At 41.5% G+C, this 19,470-nt stretch overlaps 2 protein-coding genes across 7 annotated transcripts in view; one reads left to right on the top strand and one right to left on the bottom strand.

Moving 5' to 3' along the window:
- Positions 1-85: 85 nt before the first annotated feature.
- LOC110521629 (transmembrane emp24 domain-containing protein 5) lies at positions 86-11,358 on the bottom strand. The gene is made up of 4 exons (XM_021599312.2): positions 11,024-11,358; positions 4,146-4,243; positions 3,861-4,044; positions 86-2,713 (listed from the first exon to the last, which is right to left on the bottom strand). The coding sequence occupies exons 1-4, from the start codon at positions 11,198-11,200 to the stop codon at positions 2,495-2,497; spliced, it is 678 nt and encodes a 225-aa protein (XP_021454987.1). The 5' UTR covers positions 11,201-11,358; the 3' UTR covers positions 86-2,494.
- A 1,380-nt stretch (positions 11,359-12,738) lies between these two features.
- Positions 12,739-19,470, top strand: part of LOC110521628 (SUN domain-containing ossification factor) — a 68,742-nt gene continuing 62,010 nt past the window's right edge. For 2 of the 6 annotated variants that reach the window (XM_036969394.1, XM_036969392.1), the window contains exon 1: positions 12,739-13,129. In XM_036969394.1, the coding sequence (XP_036825289.1) occupies positions 13,086-13,129 (44 nt within the window). In that variant the 5' untranslated portion in view covers positions 12,739-13,085. The remainder of the gene's footprint in view (positions 13,130-19,470) is intronic. The other 4 variants (XM_036969395.1, XM_036969391.1, XM_036969393.1 and 1 more) reach the window with 3 other exon arrangements.

Below are 19,470 nucleotides of genomic sequence, written 5' to 3'. Positions count from 1 at the left end.
TGAGTGATGGGTCACTTTTAAACAATGTTTTGCTTTCGTCATTTCTTCCTTACTACTGATAAATGAAAGATTGTATAACAAGTGCTGGATCTGTATAAAGTTTATTTCTCACCAACCATTTGAAGTCAAAGGAAACAACGTGACATGTTCAGAAAAGTAGGATTGTTTCATTTACACACATTTACATCTACAGAACATTATTCTGATAAATATCCCAGAATATTTTCTCCTCTCCTTGTTCCATCAGATTAGTAAAATAAAACACTATCCTAAACAACTTGTTTGTAGGGTAAGAGTTGAGTCTGTTCTTCAAAATATAATATTCTTGTTCAGAAAGGAACAAAAGGTTGGAACAGAACAGTGAAATTCTGTGGATTTTAAGCACTTCATTTCACTTATTAAAATCACCCAATGTTATGCTTGTTTGAGCATCAGCTAAAATACTAATGACAGAACATGGTGGGTAGAGAGAGGCAGTGGCAATACAACCATTACAATGGGCGAGTTAATTTGGCATGACCCGGTGTAGGTGGACTAATGAAATGGTCTAAAATGCGTAAACTCTGCCCATCCGGGGCACCATGCTATGCAAAACTAACTCGCCCAATGGTTTGAGTAGCTGTAAATGAGAGGGAGCTCATAATAGCACATTGCAAGACCCCTCAAACATCACATTTTATGTTATTCTTTCATTGTCAGAGAGTGGATACTGCATCACTGTAATATTTCATATTTCAAAGCAGGGATAGGTTGAAAGCTGGGCTCCCGAGTGGCGCAGCGGTCTAAGGCACTGCATCCCAGTGTAAGAGACTTCACTATAGTACCTGGTTTGAATCCAGGCTGTATCACATCCGGACGTGATTGGGAATCCCATAGGGTGGTACACAATTGGCCCAGCATTGTCTGGATTTGGCCGGAGTAGGCAGTCATTGTAAATAAGAATTTGTTCTTAACTGACTTGCCTAGATAAAGGTTAAATTATTATTTTTTTTAAATTAAAAAATATATATATATTTTTTAAAGCCAGTCCTAGAGGTGAGATAGTGAGCAGTTCACTGTCCAGCCACAAGATGGCGGTGTGGTGTCACTGTGCTGCTGTGTTGAGTATTTTTTGGAACATTTCTGTAATATAGGGAGCATTTAGAGAGCATTCAGACAACTTGTTTGGCTGCTCCAAAATCTTGGCACATATCAGTGTATCAACCACAAGTGTGTACATTTGTAGCTCTGTCATGTACACTATTGGACAATCTACAAAATAAAGCCAAATAAGTCAATTAGTGGATCTCCCAACCACTCCCCACCTCATTCAGTCCCAAGCAACCCTTCTCCAAGAAACCTTCCATGCCCCAATGAGGTGCAGGGTGTGGTTGTTAGAAATAGAATGTGGTCACTAGAGAAAAAGAGAGGGGCAGAGCGGACTCCACATCTCATCAATCTGTAGGACTGAAACCAGACTCGCCTGTCGGCACTAAGTCTGACATTAGACCATCAGGACATGAGTTATAGGTGGAAGTCAGGAGGAGGAGGGAGTGGAAGAGTACAGCAGTGATTTAGAGGGTTACGGAATAAACTATTCCCTTTCCCCTACTCTACTCACCAAGCAGCCAAAAGGCCAGCCACAGAAAGGAGGGCTGGCACTGGCAGGCAGCAGATGTTTCTATGAAGAAATGTGTTAGTGTGTGGGTAAGAGATTGTGTGAGTGTATCTGAAAGAGTGTGAAAGTGTGTGTGTGCGTGCACATGCTGTCCACTCCAGCCACGGTTTGGAAGGCAAACGTTTTGGTAGTATGGCACAGACTGCTAAATCAGAATCTCTACAGGTATATCAACAACCTACTCCAGTAAAAGGCTTGGCAACATGACTTACAGATCATATACTGGGAGACATTGAAAGATGTGACACGGACAGAGCAGTCTCACCTCAGTGTCTGGAAGACAAAGTTGAGAGGTCACATTACCATATCAATGGTAAACACTTGTTCGTTACGCTCGCTTTTAAAAGCCAATGACTCTGAAGGTCTGGCTGGTGTCTCACCCTCCACTGATTTTTAGATAGACAAGAGCAGATACGAATAATGTCCCTCGGCAGCTAGACAGAGCAGATACGAATAATGTCCCTCGGCAGCTAGACAGAGCAGATACGAATAATGTCCCTCGGCAGCTAGACAGAGCAGAGACGAATAATGTCCCTCGGCAGCTAGACAGCGCAGATACGAATAATGTACCTCGGCAGCTAGACAGAGCAGATACGAATAATGTCCCTCAGCAGCTAGACAGAGCAGATACGAATGTCCCTCAGCAGCTAGACAGAGCAGATGAAGAGACTGGATGGGTAGGTCATTTGTGCGATGTGCGATGTATGTGAGTGCATGTTGTACATAAAAACCAATGAGTTACGGTTGCATCTTAACCACCAGTCCCCACTCCCTATTGGCTGGCTGATCAAGACAGAGCTGCCGGTCCCTCCCCGACCCCTCCCAGTGGGCGGGTTGTTACGTGCGTGTGTGTCTCTTGTCGTCAAACAGCGAGCGGATGAGATAGACCTGCACCCCTGTCACCAGCACCATCACCAGCATGTTGGTCATGGACCACATGTTGACCCGGTTGTAGTTGGACTCTTGTATGTTGCGGTCGCGGGCCTCGAAGGCTTTGAGCAGCGTCTGTATCTGAAGGCTCTTCCCCAGCCGGGCTTTAACACTGTTGATGGTGTCCTGGAGAGCAGAGGGACAAAGAGGTTGGTAATGGTTTGGGTTATTCTGATAGTCATAGAAGCATCTTGGAACTAGAATCCAACAATACAGAGTAGGCCAGACTTCAGGAGCATAGAGATTATGTATGTTGACTGACACAGTAATATTCCCTACTGGGGAGGTCCCTGGAGACAAGGTAACAGGATGGGGGAAGGGGTGGGTGCATGTTAACAAACCCGCCATGTTGGTGAGTCCTCAAAGGACAAACACGACTTCCTCCACAGCTGTACTTTACACTTCCTGTCCCTGACCAACTGGCGCCTGTGTCCTGATACACGGGGTGGGGTCTGGTATAAAGATAAATCCATTCTGCTTTCAGGTGATTGTGTGGTTATTGTTGTGATATTGATGCCTGTGGTGCTCGGTCTCTCTGACCTTGTGCCGTTGTATTGGCAGTGTGTGTGCTGTGTCAAAGTGACACCACCTGTGTGGTTGTGTGCTGACATGTTGTAATGCCAGCAATCTCTACTTCAGAAAAGACAGACAAAACACCAATGTCAACAGACGGCAGGCCTCAGACGAGACGGCTTCTGCCTGCCTTGTCACACAAAATACTGGTATTGTCCCGGTCCTAGTGTATCAGCAAAAATGAAAACCTGAAGCAAACTAAACTCTTTGGTCCTTTAAAAACCTGCTGTATGTAAAATAGTGTGCTATAGCTTGGAAAATGAATAAATGTGACTCTGGATGACGACATAATGTTTGTTTCCAACATTAGGGCTGTTTTTCAAAATAAATTAAATCTGCTTGGTGCTTTGTTTCCTTGCCACGATACTAACGTCCCGGCCCACAATACACCACTCTACCATTACTAATCTAATTTACACAGGGATTCTTTTTGGATTATCCAGTATCACATTCAAAAAACTAAAGATGTGTGAATTCTGTGAAATGTTGTGTGAGAAATCACACCCCCTCACATGACGTGCTACAGATGTCTGACACATGTCCTGTTGCACATCAAAGCAATGCATGCTTCCTAACCATGTCTTCTAGGGGAGTGTCCGAAATGGCGCCCGATCCACTATATAGTGACCTACTGTTGATCAAGGCCCATAGGGTATATAGCCCATAGGTGCCTTGGTGTAGTATAAGTGCGGCCCCTCACCATGATGTCCTCCAGCTTCATGTCCAACATGTCAGTCCCATGGATGTACTCCTTCCAGTCCTCTGGCTCCTCCCCTTCCTGTTCCATGTTGTCCATGATCAGCTCGAAGAAAATGATCTTTTCCGATACTGCCGAGAACGAGTTGTCAAAACAAAACATGTAGTCTCCGTCCTCCGTCTCTACACTAAAGGAAACACACACCGGAAGAGTGTAAGAGAGAGAGCGTGCGTGTCCTCCATGTGAGTGTGTATTACACACTTGCGTGGTGGTGTTCGTGTCTCTTACGTGTGTACGCCGTCTGACTTGCGGTGGTCGCTGTACAGAACGTGTCCAGTAGGAGAGGACAGGCTGAAGTCAACGTCCAGATCTGCTCCGTCCAACACCTGAGGACACACAGATGAGACAAGTAAGATGGGTGAAAGGAGAGACATGTCAGAGAGCTGCTGCTGAAAGGTTTCAGAATAAGCAGATGGCTTCACAATGTGTGAAGTCCATACAAGACATGAGTAAAGAAACCAGTTCCTTCCTGGTGTCGGTTTCTCTACAGTTTCATCATTAGTTCAGGGAAATTCCACGGTAACAGAGTGATGTGGAGACGTAGATTTTTCACTTTTAAAAATGTCCAGTTTAACCTTATCAATTTATGCACAAGGACTAGTTATAACAATTTCCACTTAACATTTTACAAAGACACATTTACTGGAACAGTGCAGGTGCTAGGTTTGGTAACAGAATGACGGAACAAACGGCACAAACAGTCAATCTGTTACCAAACTGCATCTGCATTGTTCTTCAAGTAAATATGTTTTTATAGCATTTTCTGTGGAAATTGTTAAACTTCTTGATGCACCCATCCCGTTGGCGGGATAGTTTTTGTCAACCACCGCTGAATTGCAGAGCGCCAAATTTAAATTAAATTACTAAAAAATATTTAATTTTCATGAAATCAATCATTTCGCAAAACACAGTTTAGCTTATTGTTAATCCACCTGGCGTGTCAGATTTCAATAAAGCTTTTCGGCGAAAGCATACCAAGCATTTATGTAAGCACATCTCTCTCAGTAGACAAAATATTACAAACAGCTAGCAGCCAAGTAGATTGGTCACGAAAGTCAGAAAAGCAATAAATTAAATCTCTTACCTTTGATGATCTTCGGATGTTTGCACTCACGAGACTCCCAGTTACACACGTTCCTTTTGTTCAATAAAGATTATTTTTATATCCAAAATACCTCAATTTGGTTGGCGCGTTATGTTCAGAAATCCACAGGCTCGAGCGGTCACGACATCGTAGATGATAATTCCAAATAGTATTTGTAATGTTCGTAGAAACAGTTCAAACGTTTTTTATAATCAACCCTCAGGTTGTTTTTACAATATATAATCGATAATATATAAACCAGGAATGTAGCTTTTTCAATAGTAGAGAGAGAGAAAAACAAATGGTCGTACCAAGCTGTTGCGCATACAAAACGCTGCTGGCACCCAGCCATACAATGACGCGATGTGATCTTTCTCGCTCATTTTTCAAAATAAAAGCCTGAAACTATATCTAAAGACTGTTCACACCATGGAGAAGCCATAGGAAAATGAATCTGGTTGATATCCCTTTAAATGGAGCGAAGGCAGGCTATGGAACATGGAGCTTTCAAAATAGAAGCCACTTCCTGGTTTGATTTTCCTCAGGTTTTTGCCTGCATTATCAGTTCTGTTATACTCACAGACAATATTTTGACAGTTTTCTAAACTTTGGTGTTTTCTATCCTAATCGGACAATTATATGCATATTCTAGATTCTGAGCCTGAGAAATAGGCAGTTTAATTTGGGTAAATTTTTCATCCAAACATCAAAATACTGCCCCCTACACTCAAGAGGTTTTTAACTAGTCATTGTGCATAGAAATGTATGGTTTGTTTAACTTTAATCAACATTTTTAAGTGACATATCAGTCTCAGCATCACTCTTACCATGGCAATGCCCTTCAGCATTTCCACATCTCTGTCTGCTCTGTTGTTTAGGGGCAAAGAATGTCAAGGTTTCCAAACTGAATTACAAAATGTCTAGTTATTAGTATTTCAAAAACACAGACATTCAACAGAGGCCATGAAGAACTTAGAACTGAGCAGCTCCACAAACTAAGGACATTATCAACATTTTGTTTTCACTCCAAGGGCAGGGGTGGGGTTCCAGCATGCCACAGAGATAGCTTGTCTGTGGTGGTAGACACAACAATAGGGAACTTAGATGTCGGCTACAGTGATGGTATGACAATCCCCCAATGTCATTAATGTTAAGATAACCTCTTATTTTCTTTGAAATAGGCCTTTACCAAAGTTATATATTGAGATATGTTACGTCGCACTCCACAGTGCCCTTTCCCACATGGACAAACACCTATGTGTTACAATGGCGCCGGAGGAGATGGCTGCCGTTTTACAGTCTCCGAATCAATTGTGCTATTGTGTGTGTTTTCTCGTTATTTATAACTTATTTTGTACATAATGTTAATGCAGCCGTCTCTTATGACCGAAAAGAGCTTCTAGGTAATCGGACAGTGATTTACTAATCCTCGTACTGGAAGAAGATTTTATCTTTAATGAGTCAGATGCAAAGGATTTACTTCAGACAACTGACAAGGCCCACATCCCTGTCTTCGCAGGAGAAAGATGGAGATACCAGGGACGTAGGTTGGGGTGCCTTGTAAGGATCCAACGGCGAGTGGGTAATCTGCCTTTAACATCAGTCCTATTAGCCAAAGTACAATCATTGGACAACAAAATAGACTAATTACGATCACATATATCCTACCGACGGGACATTAAAAACTGTAATATCGTATGTTTCAAGTCGTGGCTGAACAACGATATGAATAACATATCATAACATAACATATAACATACCTCCTCCAGTATATTTGTAAACAACAGCTGGTGCAAGAAATCTAATAGTGAGGAAATCTTTAGGTTTTGCTCACCTGAGGTAAAGTGTCTCATGATAAGCTGTAGACCACACTATCTACCAAGATAGTTTATCTATATTCTTTGTAGCTGTCTATTTACCCCAAACCGATGCTGGGACTAAAACCTCACTCAATGAGCTTTATTCCAGAGGCAGCGCTCCTAGGGACCAGGGACTTTAATGCAGGGAAACATTTGTTTTACCTCATTTCTAACAGCATGTTAAATGTGCAACCAGAGGAAAAATAACTCTGGACCACCTACACTCCACACACAGAGATGCATTACAAAGCTCTCCCTCGCGCCCCTCCCCCTCCCATTAGGCAAATCTGACCATAATTATATCCTCCTGAATCCTGCTTACAGAAGCAAAAGCAGGAAGCACCAGTGACTCGGTCAATGCAAAAGTGGTCAGATGACAAAGATGCTAAGCTACAGGACTGTTTTGCTAGCAGACTGGAAAATGTTCCACGATTCTTTTGATGGCATGAGGAGTACACCACATCGGTCACTGGCTTCATCAATAAATGCATTGATGACGTCATCCCCACAGTGACTGTATGTACATACCCAAACCAGAAGCCATGGATTACAGGCAACATCCGCACTGAGCAAAATGGTAGAGCTGCCACTTCCAAGGAGCGGGACTCTAACCCAGAAGCTTATAAGAAATCCTGCTACGCCCTCCGACAAACCATCAAAAAGCTAAAGTGTCAATACAGGACTAAGATTGAATCATGCTACACTGGCTCCGACGCTCGTCAGATGTGGCAGGGCTTGCAAGCTATTACAGACTACAGAAGGAAAGCACAGCCGCGAGCTGCCCAGTGACACGAGCCTACCAGATGAGCTAAATTACTTCTATGCTCGATTCAAGCCAAGCAACACTGAAGCATGCATGAGAGCATCAGTTGTTCCGGACGACTGTGTGATCACGCTCTCCGTAGCCGATGTGAGTAAGACCTTTAAACAGGTCAAAATTCACAAGGCCGCAGGGCCAGACGGATTACCAGGATGTGTACTCTGAGCTTGTGCTGACCAACTGGCAAGTGTCTGGCATTTTCAATCTCTCCCTGTCCGAGTCTGTAATACCAACATGTTTCAAGCAGACCACCATAGCCCCTGAGCCCAAGAACACTAAGGTAACCTGCCTAAATGACTAACGACCCGTAGCACTCACATCTGTAGCCGTGAAGTGCTTTGAAAGGCTGGTCATGGCTCACATCAACACCATTATCCCAGAAACCCTAGACCCACTCCAATTGCATACCGCCCCAACAGATCCACAGATGATGCAATCTCTATTGCACTCCACACTACCCTTTCCCACCTGGACAAAAGGAATACCAATGTGAGAATGCTATTTGTTGACTATAGCTCAGCGTTCAACACCACAGTGCCCACAAAGCTCATCACTCAGCTAAGGATCCTGGGACTAAACACCTCCCTCTGCAACTGGATCCTGGACTTCCTGACGGGCCGCCCCCAGGTGGTAAGGGTAGGTAACAACACATCCGCCACACTGATCTTCAACACGGGGGCCCCTCAGGGGTACGTGCATAGTCCTCTCCTGTACTCCCTGTTCACCCATAACTGAGTGGCCAAGCACGACTCAAACACCATCATTAAGTTTGCTGATGACAACAGTGGTGGGCCTGAGTGGTAGTGCCAAATCTAGGTCTAAAAGGCTCGTTAACCACTTCTACCCCAAAGCCATAAGACTGCTGAACAATTAATCAAATGGCCACCCGGACTATTTGCATTGCCCGCCCTTGTTTTACACTCCTGCTACTCCCAATTTATTATCTATGCATAGTCACTTTACCCCTAGCTATATGAACAAATTACCTCAACTAACCTGTACCCCCACACATTGACTCTGTACTGGTACCCCCTGTATATGGCCTCATTGTTATTTTGTGATACTTTTACATTTTTATTTATTTTTTACTTTTTCTTAACCAACAATGAAAATAATTAAGGGGTTGTAAGTAAGCATTTCACAGTAATACACCTGTTCTATTCAGCGCATGTGGCATAACATTTGAATTTATTTGATGTCATTCAGGGCCACTACTTAATTTGAAAACATTGTAAACACATCAGCAGAGCACCATTAAGGCAACGAAAGAGGAGTAACAGGGACCGATAATGTAATATCATTATTCTTCGAAAAGAGCATTAGGCCTATTTGAAAGGTATTTTATCTAACGGGTGGCATCCCTAAGTCTAGATATGCTTGTTACATTGCACACCCTTCAATGTTATGTCCTAATTACGTAAAATTCTGGCAAATTAGTTCGCAATGAGCCAGGCAGCCCAAACGGTTGCATATACCCTGATTCTGCATGCAATGAACGCGAGAGAAATGACACAGTTTCACCGGGTTAATATTGCCTGCTAAACTGGATTAGTAGTTATAACTAGTGATTATGATTTATTTTTTTATAAGATAAGTTTAATGCTAACTAGCAATTTACCTTGGCTTCTACTGCATTTGCGTAACAGGCAGTCAGTCTCCTTGTGGAGTGCAACGAGAGGCAGGTGGTTAGAGCGTTGGACTAGTTAATTGTAAGGTTGCAAGATTGGATCCCCTGAGCTGACAAGGTGAAAATCTGTCGTTCTGCCCCCTGAACAAGGCAGTTAATCCACCGTTCCTAGGCCGTCATTGAAAATAAGAATGTGTTCTTAACTGACTTGCCTAGTTAAATAAAAGTATATAAAAAATAATAATAATTGGAAATCGGCGCCCCAAAATACCGATTTCCGATTGTTATGAAAACTTGAAATCGGCCATTCCGATTAATTGGTCGACCTCTAGTACATATGCACCTCGTACATATAACCAAGGAGTGGGTATAATTTGTGGAACGTTCCAACAGGAATCTGTTCCAAAAACTTCATAAAGTACTAGGTTGCCAACAAACAATGCATACAAAGTAGCAATTCACCTAGCTAACTAGCTGGGGAATAGGCATCAACTCACCACGTAGCTTATTCTTAATGTTTGTCCAAAGGTTACCAGAGACATTTTTCAGAATTAACGTTGTGAGTGAAAAACTTAACGAAATAGCACAATCCCTACCCGGTACCTTATTCTGCCGCTATACAACTTTGTATGCAATGTTTGTTGGCAACCTTGTTATTTACGAAGCTTTTGGAACAGATTCCTGTTGGAAAGTTGCACAAATTATACCCGCCCATTGTTGGGAAGGACCCGTAAGTAACGTAAACTCACCCCATTCCGTACAAATGTGCGCAACCGCAACATTCAAAAGAGGCTACAAAGAAAACGAATGGGACTGTAGCGAATGTGTTGACGTCAAAATCGGGGGTGTGAACTAGGTTTCTATTCAAGTGTTGACCGACATGGTAATGGCTCTGTAGTATTGGAGAAAAGTTTAAAAAACGGACCCTCCGTTACATCTTGACGTGTCATGTCGTAAAGTACAGCACGCATAAAGCAATTATTTCTGTGTTACAATCTCTCTCCACCAGGTGTAGCACTTCTATCATCCTTTAAAAACAATAAATTGACAGTGACTGGGGTAAGGGGGGATACCTAGTCTTTTTTCATCATCATTGCATGCGATCATCATTCTCAAAGCCGCTGTTTAAGATCACTTTAGCACCACCCTAAAAACCTGATTCAAATTCAACACAAACCTTCAAATAGGTATGTAATCACATTATATAAACTCTTTATAGTGTTTTATTTACATTTTAGATGCTAAGGTGATAAATTGGACAGATCGAGTGAAAAAAATACATTTTCCCAAACAACATCTCTCCTTCTCACTATCACCCATTAGTTTCGCTTCCCCAACCGCCATTTTTAAAAAAGACCAGACAGGGCTCATTGCCTGCTTGAATTATGCAGAAACGGGCAGCGTTTAGGTCATGTAATTGATTCTGTTGAAAAGGGGAGGAATTGTGCTTTACAATGGTATTGACATTACAGTTGATCTGGAAGTATTACGTTTTTGGGGCGCTAAAATAAGGGCAATTGTACGGACCAAGGCGATGTTCGAGTTTACGTTAAGCATTTCACTTCTAGTCTTCACCTGTATACGAAGCATGTGACGATTACAATTTGATATTATTAGTAGACTGTCTACACATCTGCCCTCGCGAGTTCTAGCAAATGTATCTGCTCATGTACACGTTTTTGGTTCACACTTTCAAACGATAATAACCCCTCGAACCTGATATTCTATCTCCAGCGATGCGTCCTTCTTCATGGTCTGGAAGAAGCACTCCTTCCGTCCGGAAGGGAGTGTAAATGTGAAGTCGCTGTCCATGCTCTGGGAGAACGCGGCCACCATGAACATCTCAGATACCAGCACCGAGAACAGGCACAATAACCCCCGGACCACGTCCATGGTCTCCTGCTGCCTTCACCACACACGGAACAAGCGGGAAATAACTATAGATTTTGACTCCGTAAAGAGACGAGTGCTAGTAATGATCGTCAACTTCTCCTCAAATCTGTTCTGTTGGACAGCTCACCGTACGAGATGGCAATCGCAATGTGAGGACCTTGCCTTAAGAATGAAAATACGTTTCTCTCAAATAGTTGGAATGTAATTGTATCTGATACAATTTAATGTATTTAATGGTGCTAAAATATATTTGGGACACATTCTATTGTATTATGGGCCATTTTAACAACAACAAATAAGTTCATTACAGGCAGTTCTCAGAAGGGCGCTTTTCTCAGTTGCATGTTGGGTAATGTAGTGTGTGTGTGTTTAAGAACAACTGACGGCATCCAGAGAGGAAGAGGAGAAGCGAGAGGGATAACTGGGCACGTTTTTTTTGTTTTCTCTCACCACGCGAGGAGTTTTTAACTGCACTGCTAATCTTATGCCTAGCCTTAAATTAAGATAAAAGAGCAAATGCTTGTTTTCATGAATTTGTATTATATAGACAATGTTGATTAGTGGAAACAGTTGTGCCTGTTCACACGTGTATCTGCCCGCTCATTGGCAGTAATGGTCCCACCTGTTCTTGCCTTTTCCCTAATGCTTTCCATTTTTTAAAGACATTCGAGTATCTGTTCAATATAATGGATAGTCTGTGCATCCAACGCTGCTCCAAAAGCTCAATCATCTTTACAACATCAGTACAGTCGCATCCCCTTGAAATAAACATTGGATATACCGGCCGTGTCACATCCGGACGTGATTGGGAGTCCCATATGGCGGCGCACAATTGGCCCAGCGTCGTCTGGGTTTGGCTGGAGTAGGCCGTCATTGTAAATAAGAATTTGTTCTTAACTGACTTTCCTTGTTTAACAAAGGTTACATAAAAAAATATATAATATATATTTCCTTGTGCTATACAGATATATTAGTATTTGGCAAGAAACGGATAGAAAACAGTACAAGTCTGCCCATGTGTGAATATTGAACAGTTATGCTATTTTGTATAACTTTGGGCGTAGAGAAGACATTATAGAATGATAAAATACATTTAACTATACAGGCACTTGTTTGTTGAACAACAATATAAATGTCAAATAGACATGGGTGTAGGTATTTTTCAATTGATGATGATGATGAGAGAAGAAGACTGCAATCTGATCAAGGATCTCTTGGTTTTAAAATTGTAATAGTGAACTGCACACCAGGCTTGCTAAAAATAAGGAAACTATTAAATATGTAGGGTCATGTCATGACATGAAAAATGTCAACTCAACTAGCTACTAGGCATTTTCTTGTGTAGTCTATGCCATCCCATATATGTTGCCCTTAGTCTTTGGAAGTTACTCAAACCACCATTCATTACTCATCCTATTGCAAAACTATGTAATCCAAAAGTTGCACAATCAGATGTAAATATTTCAGGGTTTTATATTTTCTTTTCTTATGGAGGAGACGCGTTCTACGTTCCAGCTCCGCTCAAGCAGAGGAAATGGGCGGAACCGTGCCTTTAGCACGTCACTACTTCTCTGTCGCTGCCTGATGCTATTGGCCGAGTGGAGGGGAGAACCACAGCAGCGCTTGGCGAAGGCGAGTAGCACAGCAACAGAAGCCAACTAGCGCAGAAAAGAGTCGGCGAAGGGTTGACTGAATGAAAAATCAACTGGCTAGCTACATCGAGTGTAGTTTTAGGAAAGTGTCACCCTCCCCCTAAATATTTATTATATTTTATAAGCAACAAACATTACAGTTTGATAGTAGTTCATATTCGTGTTTACTGTATAGCCACGAGAGGTTAGTACAATCCTAAAAGAGCGAGGATGTTGGTCCCAGCGGGAAGATAATGAAGCGGTTGCGCGTTTTGTTGGCGTGCCTCATCCTCTGGTGGTAAGACCTATCTTCATTCTTTTCATTGTGTGCTAGAAAAGTTAGCTTGATATTGTCATGTTTACGCCGAATAAATGACACCTTACTCGAAAGCAGCATTGGAAAGCGGATATTCTGACCATGTCTGTTCGTAGTGTGGGATGAAATCGATTCTTCCATCCTCCCATATGTAAAAAAATGAAGTTAGCCAGCCCAGACTAGCTGGGTCATTCCTAGTATACGACGGTGCCTTGTATGCCCCGAGCAAATATTATTCAGTGTAAGATGTGTATTCCAAAGGGCTTTAAATATAAATGTAGGCGTCGTTTCACCATAAAACAAAATATATGGATCTTAAAGGGAATTTTAGTGGATGAAGGCATTTCTACCATGTCCCAGGGTGCTAAAACCATTAACCGAAATGTCAGTTTTTAAACAACTAACGTTAGCAAAATGACCAACGTCGGTTAAATTATTTGAATACCATTTCGTTTTCTTTTTGTGAGCGTAATGCACAAATTGCGCAGTTCAGCTAGAGCAGGCCTTCCCAAACTTTTTTGGCCCACTTCCCCATTTTGATATAACACAAATGTTTGCAACCCCACCATGTAAAAAAAGGTGATGTAATCAACGGCCAATGTTTACTTTTTAATTTGGGTCTATGATAGTTTTACAAAGCAGGCTGACAGTACTTTTGAAAGTTTTTTTTTGTCATATTGCTGAGCGATTAGTGGGGAGGGTTTCAGTTCGGTTTAGGTTCGATTATTGAAATAGCGTTTTGGATTTTGGTTCTGATTATTTTGGTTGAATGCTATAGCAACACAGAATAAAACGATTAATAAATGTCCCATGATGGTAGTGACTTGCCATTACTAATTATTAAACATAATTTATTCACTTTAAATCAAATGTGTTGTGCATTTTACATTTGTTTTATTTGATGACTTAAAAAAAACGTAAATCTAAGTCATCACTATTTTGTAGTTCATCAAAGTAAAAAAGGCATACTGCGGAGTCAATCACCTTTTGTCGTGTATTTTCAGGTAGAGATACCTCATGAAGCAACAGCTGCTCTCTATATGCCCTCATGATCATGCAGTATTGTCTCCCCCATGGCGCAGGACAAGTATATGCGCAATGGATTATGGTCATTTTAGTTAATTACCTCGTTTTATGAGCTAAACTGGTGAATATTTGCCTATTGGAAACTACAACTCCCTACTACATCGCGCAGCTCACAGAAAAAAACTGAACAACATAGAATTCAAATAATTGAACCGACCTCTGTCAATTAGTTGTTTAAAAAATGAAAAATTACCGCATTTCGGGTTCAATCTGAAGGAAGTATGGTTTGAAGTGGTTGAAATCAGAAAAGTATTGGGTGTTCAGATCTTCAGGCGATAGTTTTGTATGGTCTTCTGTGTAGAAACAAACTTCATCACTAGCAAGGTTTCCATTCAATTGGTGACAGATGTTCATGCTAAGTATTCTAAAGTCCACATAAAGAAATATATGCATTTTCCCACCAGTGATGTGTTTCCACCAAACGGACTTGTTGCTGATAAAAATTAGTGCGTGACGACCTATTGCACACAATGTACTTTTTTGAAAGTTCAATGTGTTTCCGTGGCATTTCCAACTCTACCGATAGTTTTGTCAGAAACTGTTGCGATAAATAGCAAATGTGCATACTCTGATCTTGGCACTTGTGCTCTAACCAACAGCTCGCAGATACATTGCGGGTAAGCTAGTCCACATTATAAGATTATTATGGGTAATAATATTTTTTATTTGTCAAACAGTAGTAAAGCATTGATCATCATGTCACCAGAATTAGACCCTCTCTTTATGGAAAGGAGCATCAAGATCACCGTGCACTTTCACCACCCTGTGAAGTTCATCAAATTATTTCATCAGTAGCCTAATAAACTGCATGCTTCCCGAGTCGTAGTGCGAGGACCACACAACATATCACGCCTGACTACAAGTTTACTTCGATGTGATGGCGTTTCCACCACCGTTTCTCGCATAATTAATTTTACAGACACAAATTTCCCACCATGTTGAACGAACATGATCTGTCGGCATATATAAAATTGTAACCAAACTTCCTGTTTCCATCACAGCTGTCTTGTTTTTTTTGTTATATGGTAGTACATTACTCGCATAAAAACTGGATGGAAACGTGATTACTTGATTATTTGTAGAAAGAAAATTAGCTGTTCTGTTTATTACAACCACATCTAGTGTCTACCGGAGGTTACTGACGACCCCAGTTGTATTTTTATCCCCGTTTCTCTCGCAACCCCATTTTCAAATTGGCGACCGCACTTGGGGTCGCAACCCCTAGTTTGGAAGACGCTGCTCTAAAGATACCGCATGAGCAGTAGCCCAATAGAGATGAGATGATGATTTGGAATGAGGTATTCAACCCTTTAGTTATGGCAAGCCTAAATAAGTTGGTCCAGGAGTAAAAAATGACATAAATTGCATGGACTCACGCTGTGTGCAATAATAGTGTTTAACATGATTTTTGAATGACTACCTCATCTCTGTATCCCACACACACTTATCTGTAAGGTGCCTCATACAAGCAGTACATTTCAAACACGGATTCAACCACAAAGACCAAGGAGGCTTTCCAATGCCTCACAAAGAGGTCACTTATTGGTAGATAAGTAGACATTGAATATCCCTTTGAGCATGGTAAAGTTATTAATTACAAGTGTTTACTCCTGAACTTATTTAGACTTGCCATAACAAAGTGGTTGAATATGTGTTGACTGAAGACATATCAGCTTTTCATTTTTTTAATTAATTTTTACATTTGTAAAAATATTTTTTAAATGAACATAATTCCACTGACATTATGGTGTAGGCCAGTGACAAAATGTCTCAATTGAATACATTTTAAAAGTCAAGGGGTGTGAATAATTTCTGAAGGCACTGTACCTAGCTTTATTAGAGGGTGGACAAGAATATAATATTTTTCATGAGGGCTATTGATGCAGCAATTATAGCTGTAAAACCTGCTAGCCAGCTAGATAAAAGTATATTAAGCAGTTAACTAGCTGGTCAACTTTTTATCCAGCTAATTGTCTTTTCTGCTTAAAGTCCTGCAGCATGGATGCGTAAGCTAACAGTGACAGGTGGTGGATTATCACAGGTCGTGCATTGATTAAGCCACGAGAACCACTGACGCAGGAAACAATACCCAGGGCTGGTGACAAGTATGGCCAGTAGCATGACAGCATTCTAGCGTCAGACACCTACACAGCATAAGAAGTGTACTTTAAATAGTCTAGCTACACTACAGTAACGTACAAGCCAATGACTAGAGTAGCCTACTAAGTCTTTTCACTTGACCTTGGCTAGTAGTTCCTTCTCTCTCAACCAAGCTTTGTCTTATGTTGCCAGGACCACTACTTTTTTTTATATAGATGTGTCAAAGTAGAAACCACAGCACTGCTCTTTTCCCTCACCAAACTGCTCATCAAAAAGACCAAGTCAGTCTCTATTGTACTCTTGCTCTGTCCTGATCACTGATAAAGGTTGTGTTTTCTGTATGTCTTCTGAGAATCTATACTGTGGACTTTTAATTGTCTAGTGGTTAATGGTTTACAGACCCTATAGAAGGGTGTTAATGATTTTCTATGGTAAATATGGGCTCTTTAGGCAAGCTGCCATATGTGACTGCAATATGCCTCCTATCAGTAAACATTGTTGATTTAAGATCTGGTGCTGTGAGCTTGATTGCATGTAGTTAAATAAATGTCTTTATTGTTCTCAAACATGCTTTTGAACTGTACACACAGATGGACTAGGTCTATCTGTATGTTTGATTATGGAGTTAAAAGGCTTTCACATTTCTGCTCTTGTGTAAAAGTGAGGGAAGTTGTAACGTATGTCTCCGTCCCCCCCGCGAGGTTAGGCTATAAGAAACAGACGTGGAAGTAGGGCTGGGCGATATGACCAAAATCTCACATCCCGATATAGGTCATTTCATATCCCGATAACGATACATATCCCGATATAGAACATTTTCTTATTACGTTTTGAATTATACTCAAGAAATAAAAGGTTCTTACTCATATTTTATTATTTCTCCTCTTATTTAGAACCTTTGTGCAAATTTTCAATTAAGCATGTAACAAAATATGAATGTATAAAACCTAAAAAGGTAAATAGAAAACACTTCAACTATAGTTGCAAACAAAATAAATAGGCCTAAAATGTGACTAGATCTAAAATATCCAAAGCGAACGTATAATACTCTTTTTAATAGTAGAACTGATTTGAATTGTAGCAGCAAACAAATTAATACAGGTCTAACAACAAATATTGCTATGTAAAATACCAAATGTAAACATGGAACACTTTCAAGTTTAAATTATAGCAGCAAAATAAGGCACACAAATAAATATCTAAAAAGTAAACAAAACACTCCTTCAAGTTTGGATTATAACATATCAAAACAACCAAAGTGCTGCAAACAATGCTTCAAAATGTTTGCCTTATGTTTCAGAATCTCAGGGAGTTAGTTTTACTGGTTGAGAGCCAGGAATACAAGCTGGTCAACTCTTTCTGTTTTAAGTGATGACCTCTGACATGTTACAATGTTCTCACTTGTACTGAACACCCGCTCTGGGGCACTTGTGGCAGGGATGCACAAGCATTTCTTTGCTAGCTTGGACACTTGTGGGGAAATGTGCCTCATGCTGCCTCCACCATTCCAGTGGGTTTGCCTCTGGACCAGCCTCCAGTTGGAGATGGAGGTTGAGCTCCTTTTCAATGGACTCTCCGCTTGACTGAGGGGCCGTTTAGCTTTGCATTGCTGCTTTTTCAAAGGCGCTGCTCAAACTCTTCTTTTGCTTCTTAGCAGGAAGCTCTAGCAGCTGCAGCTGATGGAAGGGGGGCTACCTCTGCTGACGCTGCCTGTTTAGCCAACATGCTCTCTAATTTAAGTGGTTTAGAATGCCCTCCTTGATTGTCGTGATGAGCGGAGTGTCGTCATCCTGAGGCTTGAGTACCTGGTTGTTGATGGAGGACCGGTTTCAAGTAGCAAACACTTGTGTTCTGCTCCCCAGACAAGACATCTGTAAACTCCATGAGGACTCCATGCCTTGTTTATGGACTCCAGAAAGTCCCAAGTCCGACCAAGTTGGGACCAGATGTTGCGTTTTTTTGTCGGCATGGAGGACCTGTGAGCGAGCTTTCTCCTGCTCCAAGACCCTTTCAATCATTTGTTGCATAGAGCCCCACCTGGTAGGGCTTTCTGTGATCAGCTCATGAGCAGGCAAGCCCAGTTCAGCTGGAGCCTTGGCCAGTTCACATCTTCTCTTCCATGAATTAGCGAAAGCACTCACCAACTTCTTGTAGACTCCAACTGGTCTTTGCACTTTGGGTAGTTTCACACTGCGCTCTGTGTAAATAAAGGAGAAGATGCATGTTATTTTACAGGACAGGAAACGCATTCATTGCATTGTGTGTGGATGTGTTTAAATGTGCATTATTACTGTATTGTTGAGCCTTGTAAAAGGATCATTTCTGTTACTTTGTGACAGACAGGTTATCAGTATCATCATTCACTTAAGACAGGATTTACTTTGACTACACCCCCATATTCAGCCAAGCTTTTAACATGCTTGCACGTCACATAACAAACATAGCACCTTCAAGACATTTAAAATACAACGTGGGGTGGCCTACTATAAAGGTTTATTTTTACTGAAATATATTTTTACATTGGTAGGGTTTTCTGTTTTAGACACTCACCAATGACTAGATGAAGACAGTGGCCAAAACACTGAACGTATCGAGTCATTCAGCTGAAGTGCAAGGATGTTGTTTGTGACGTTAGCCGTTGTGCCACAGACTAGGTGATCCTCGCTCAGTCCCCACAACTCAAGAGCTTCCCTGAGACCTCTGGCTATTATTTCTCCCGTGTGGTCATCTGGGAAATAGCCTGTCTGTAAACACCAACTGCAGTGTGTCCAGTCTTGGATGAAGTGTATTGTCAGGCTCGTATAGGGCTGTGTATTTTACATATCTGTTGTTGTATCCTATCCATTACCTTGTGGATTTCCTCCTCTACTTTGGCCCGACACTCTTGATATAAACGAGGCAACTTGACTTGATCGAAGTGTTTTCGCCTTGGCATTTTGTGCCTTGGGTCGAGTGTTAGCACCAACTCAGTTTCTCGACTGTGTAAATTGGGGCCATGTCTTTGCAGATGTAAGTTGTAACGGTAGCTGTTACCGCCTTCCATTTTCGGGATTCTTTGCCATATGGTGTGCCGCGGGCAAAAGCCCTGCAACGTCTTGAGTCGGGGGTTTGTTTTGAGCACTCGACTACTTTTTTGG

The sequence above is a fragment of the Oncorhynchus mykiss genome, chromosome 30, assembly GCF_013265735.2.
Source record: "Oncorhynchus mykiss isolate Arlee chromosome 30, USDA_OmykA_1.1, whole genome shotgun sequence".
NCBI lineage: Eukaryota > Metazoa > Chordata > Actinopteri > Salmoniformes > Salmonidae > Oncorhynchus > Oncorhynchus mykiss.
The sequence above is the reverse complement of the archived record's forward strand: the minus strand, read 5'-3'. Positions and strand labels throughout refer to the sequence as shown.

What these genes read in the sequence shown, in the direction of transcription:
- LOC110521629 (XM_021599312.2), bottom strand. Translation starts at nt 11,200, where the DNA reads ATGGACGTGGTCCGGGGGTTATTGTGCCTGTTCTCGGTGCTGGTATCT. An exon ending in CGCTGGAGATAGAATATCAG is followed by an intron (nt 4,244 to 11,023) that starts GTTCGAGGGGTT and finishes GTGTGTCCTCAG; the next exon opens with GTGTTGGACGGAGCAGATCT. An exon ending in TGAAGCTGGAGGACATCATG is followed by an intron (nt 2,714 to 3,860) that starts GTGAGGGGCCGC and finishes TCTGCTCTCCAG; the next exon opens with GACACCATCAACAGTGTTAA.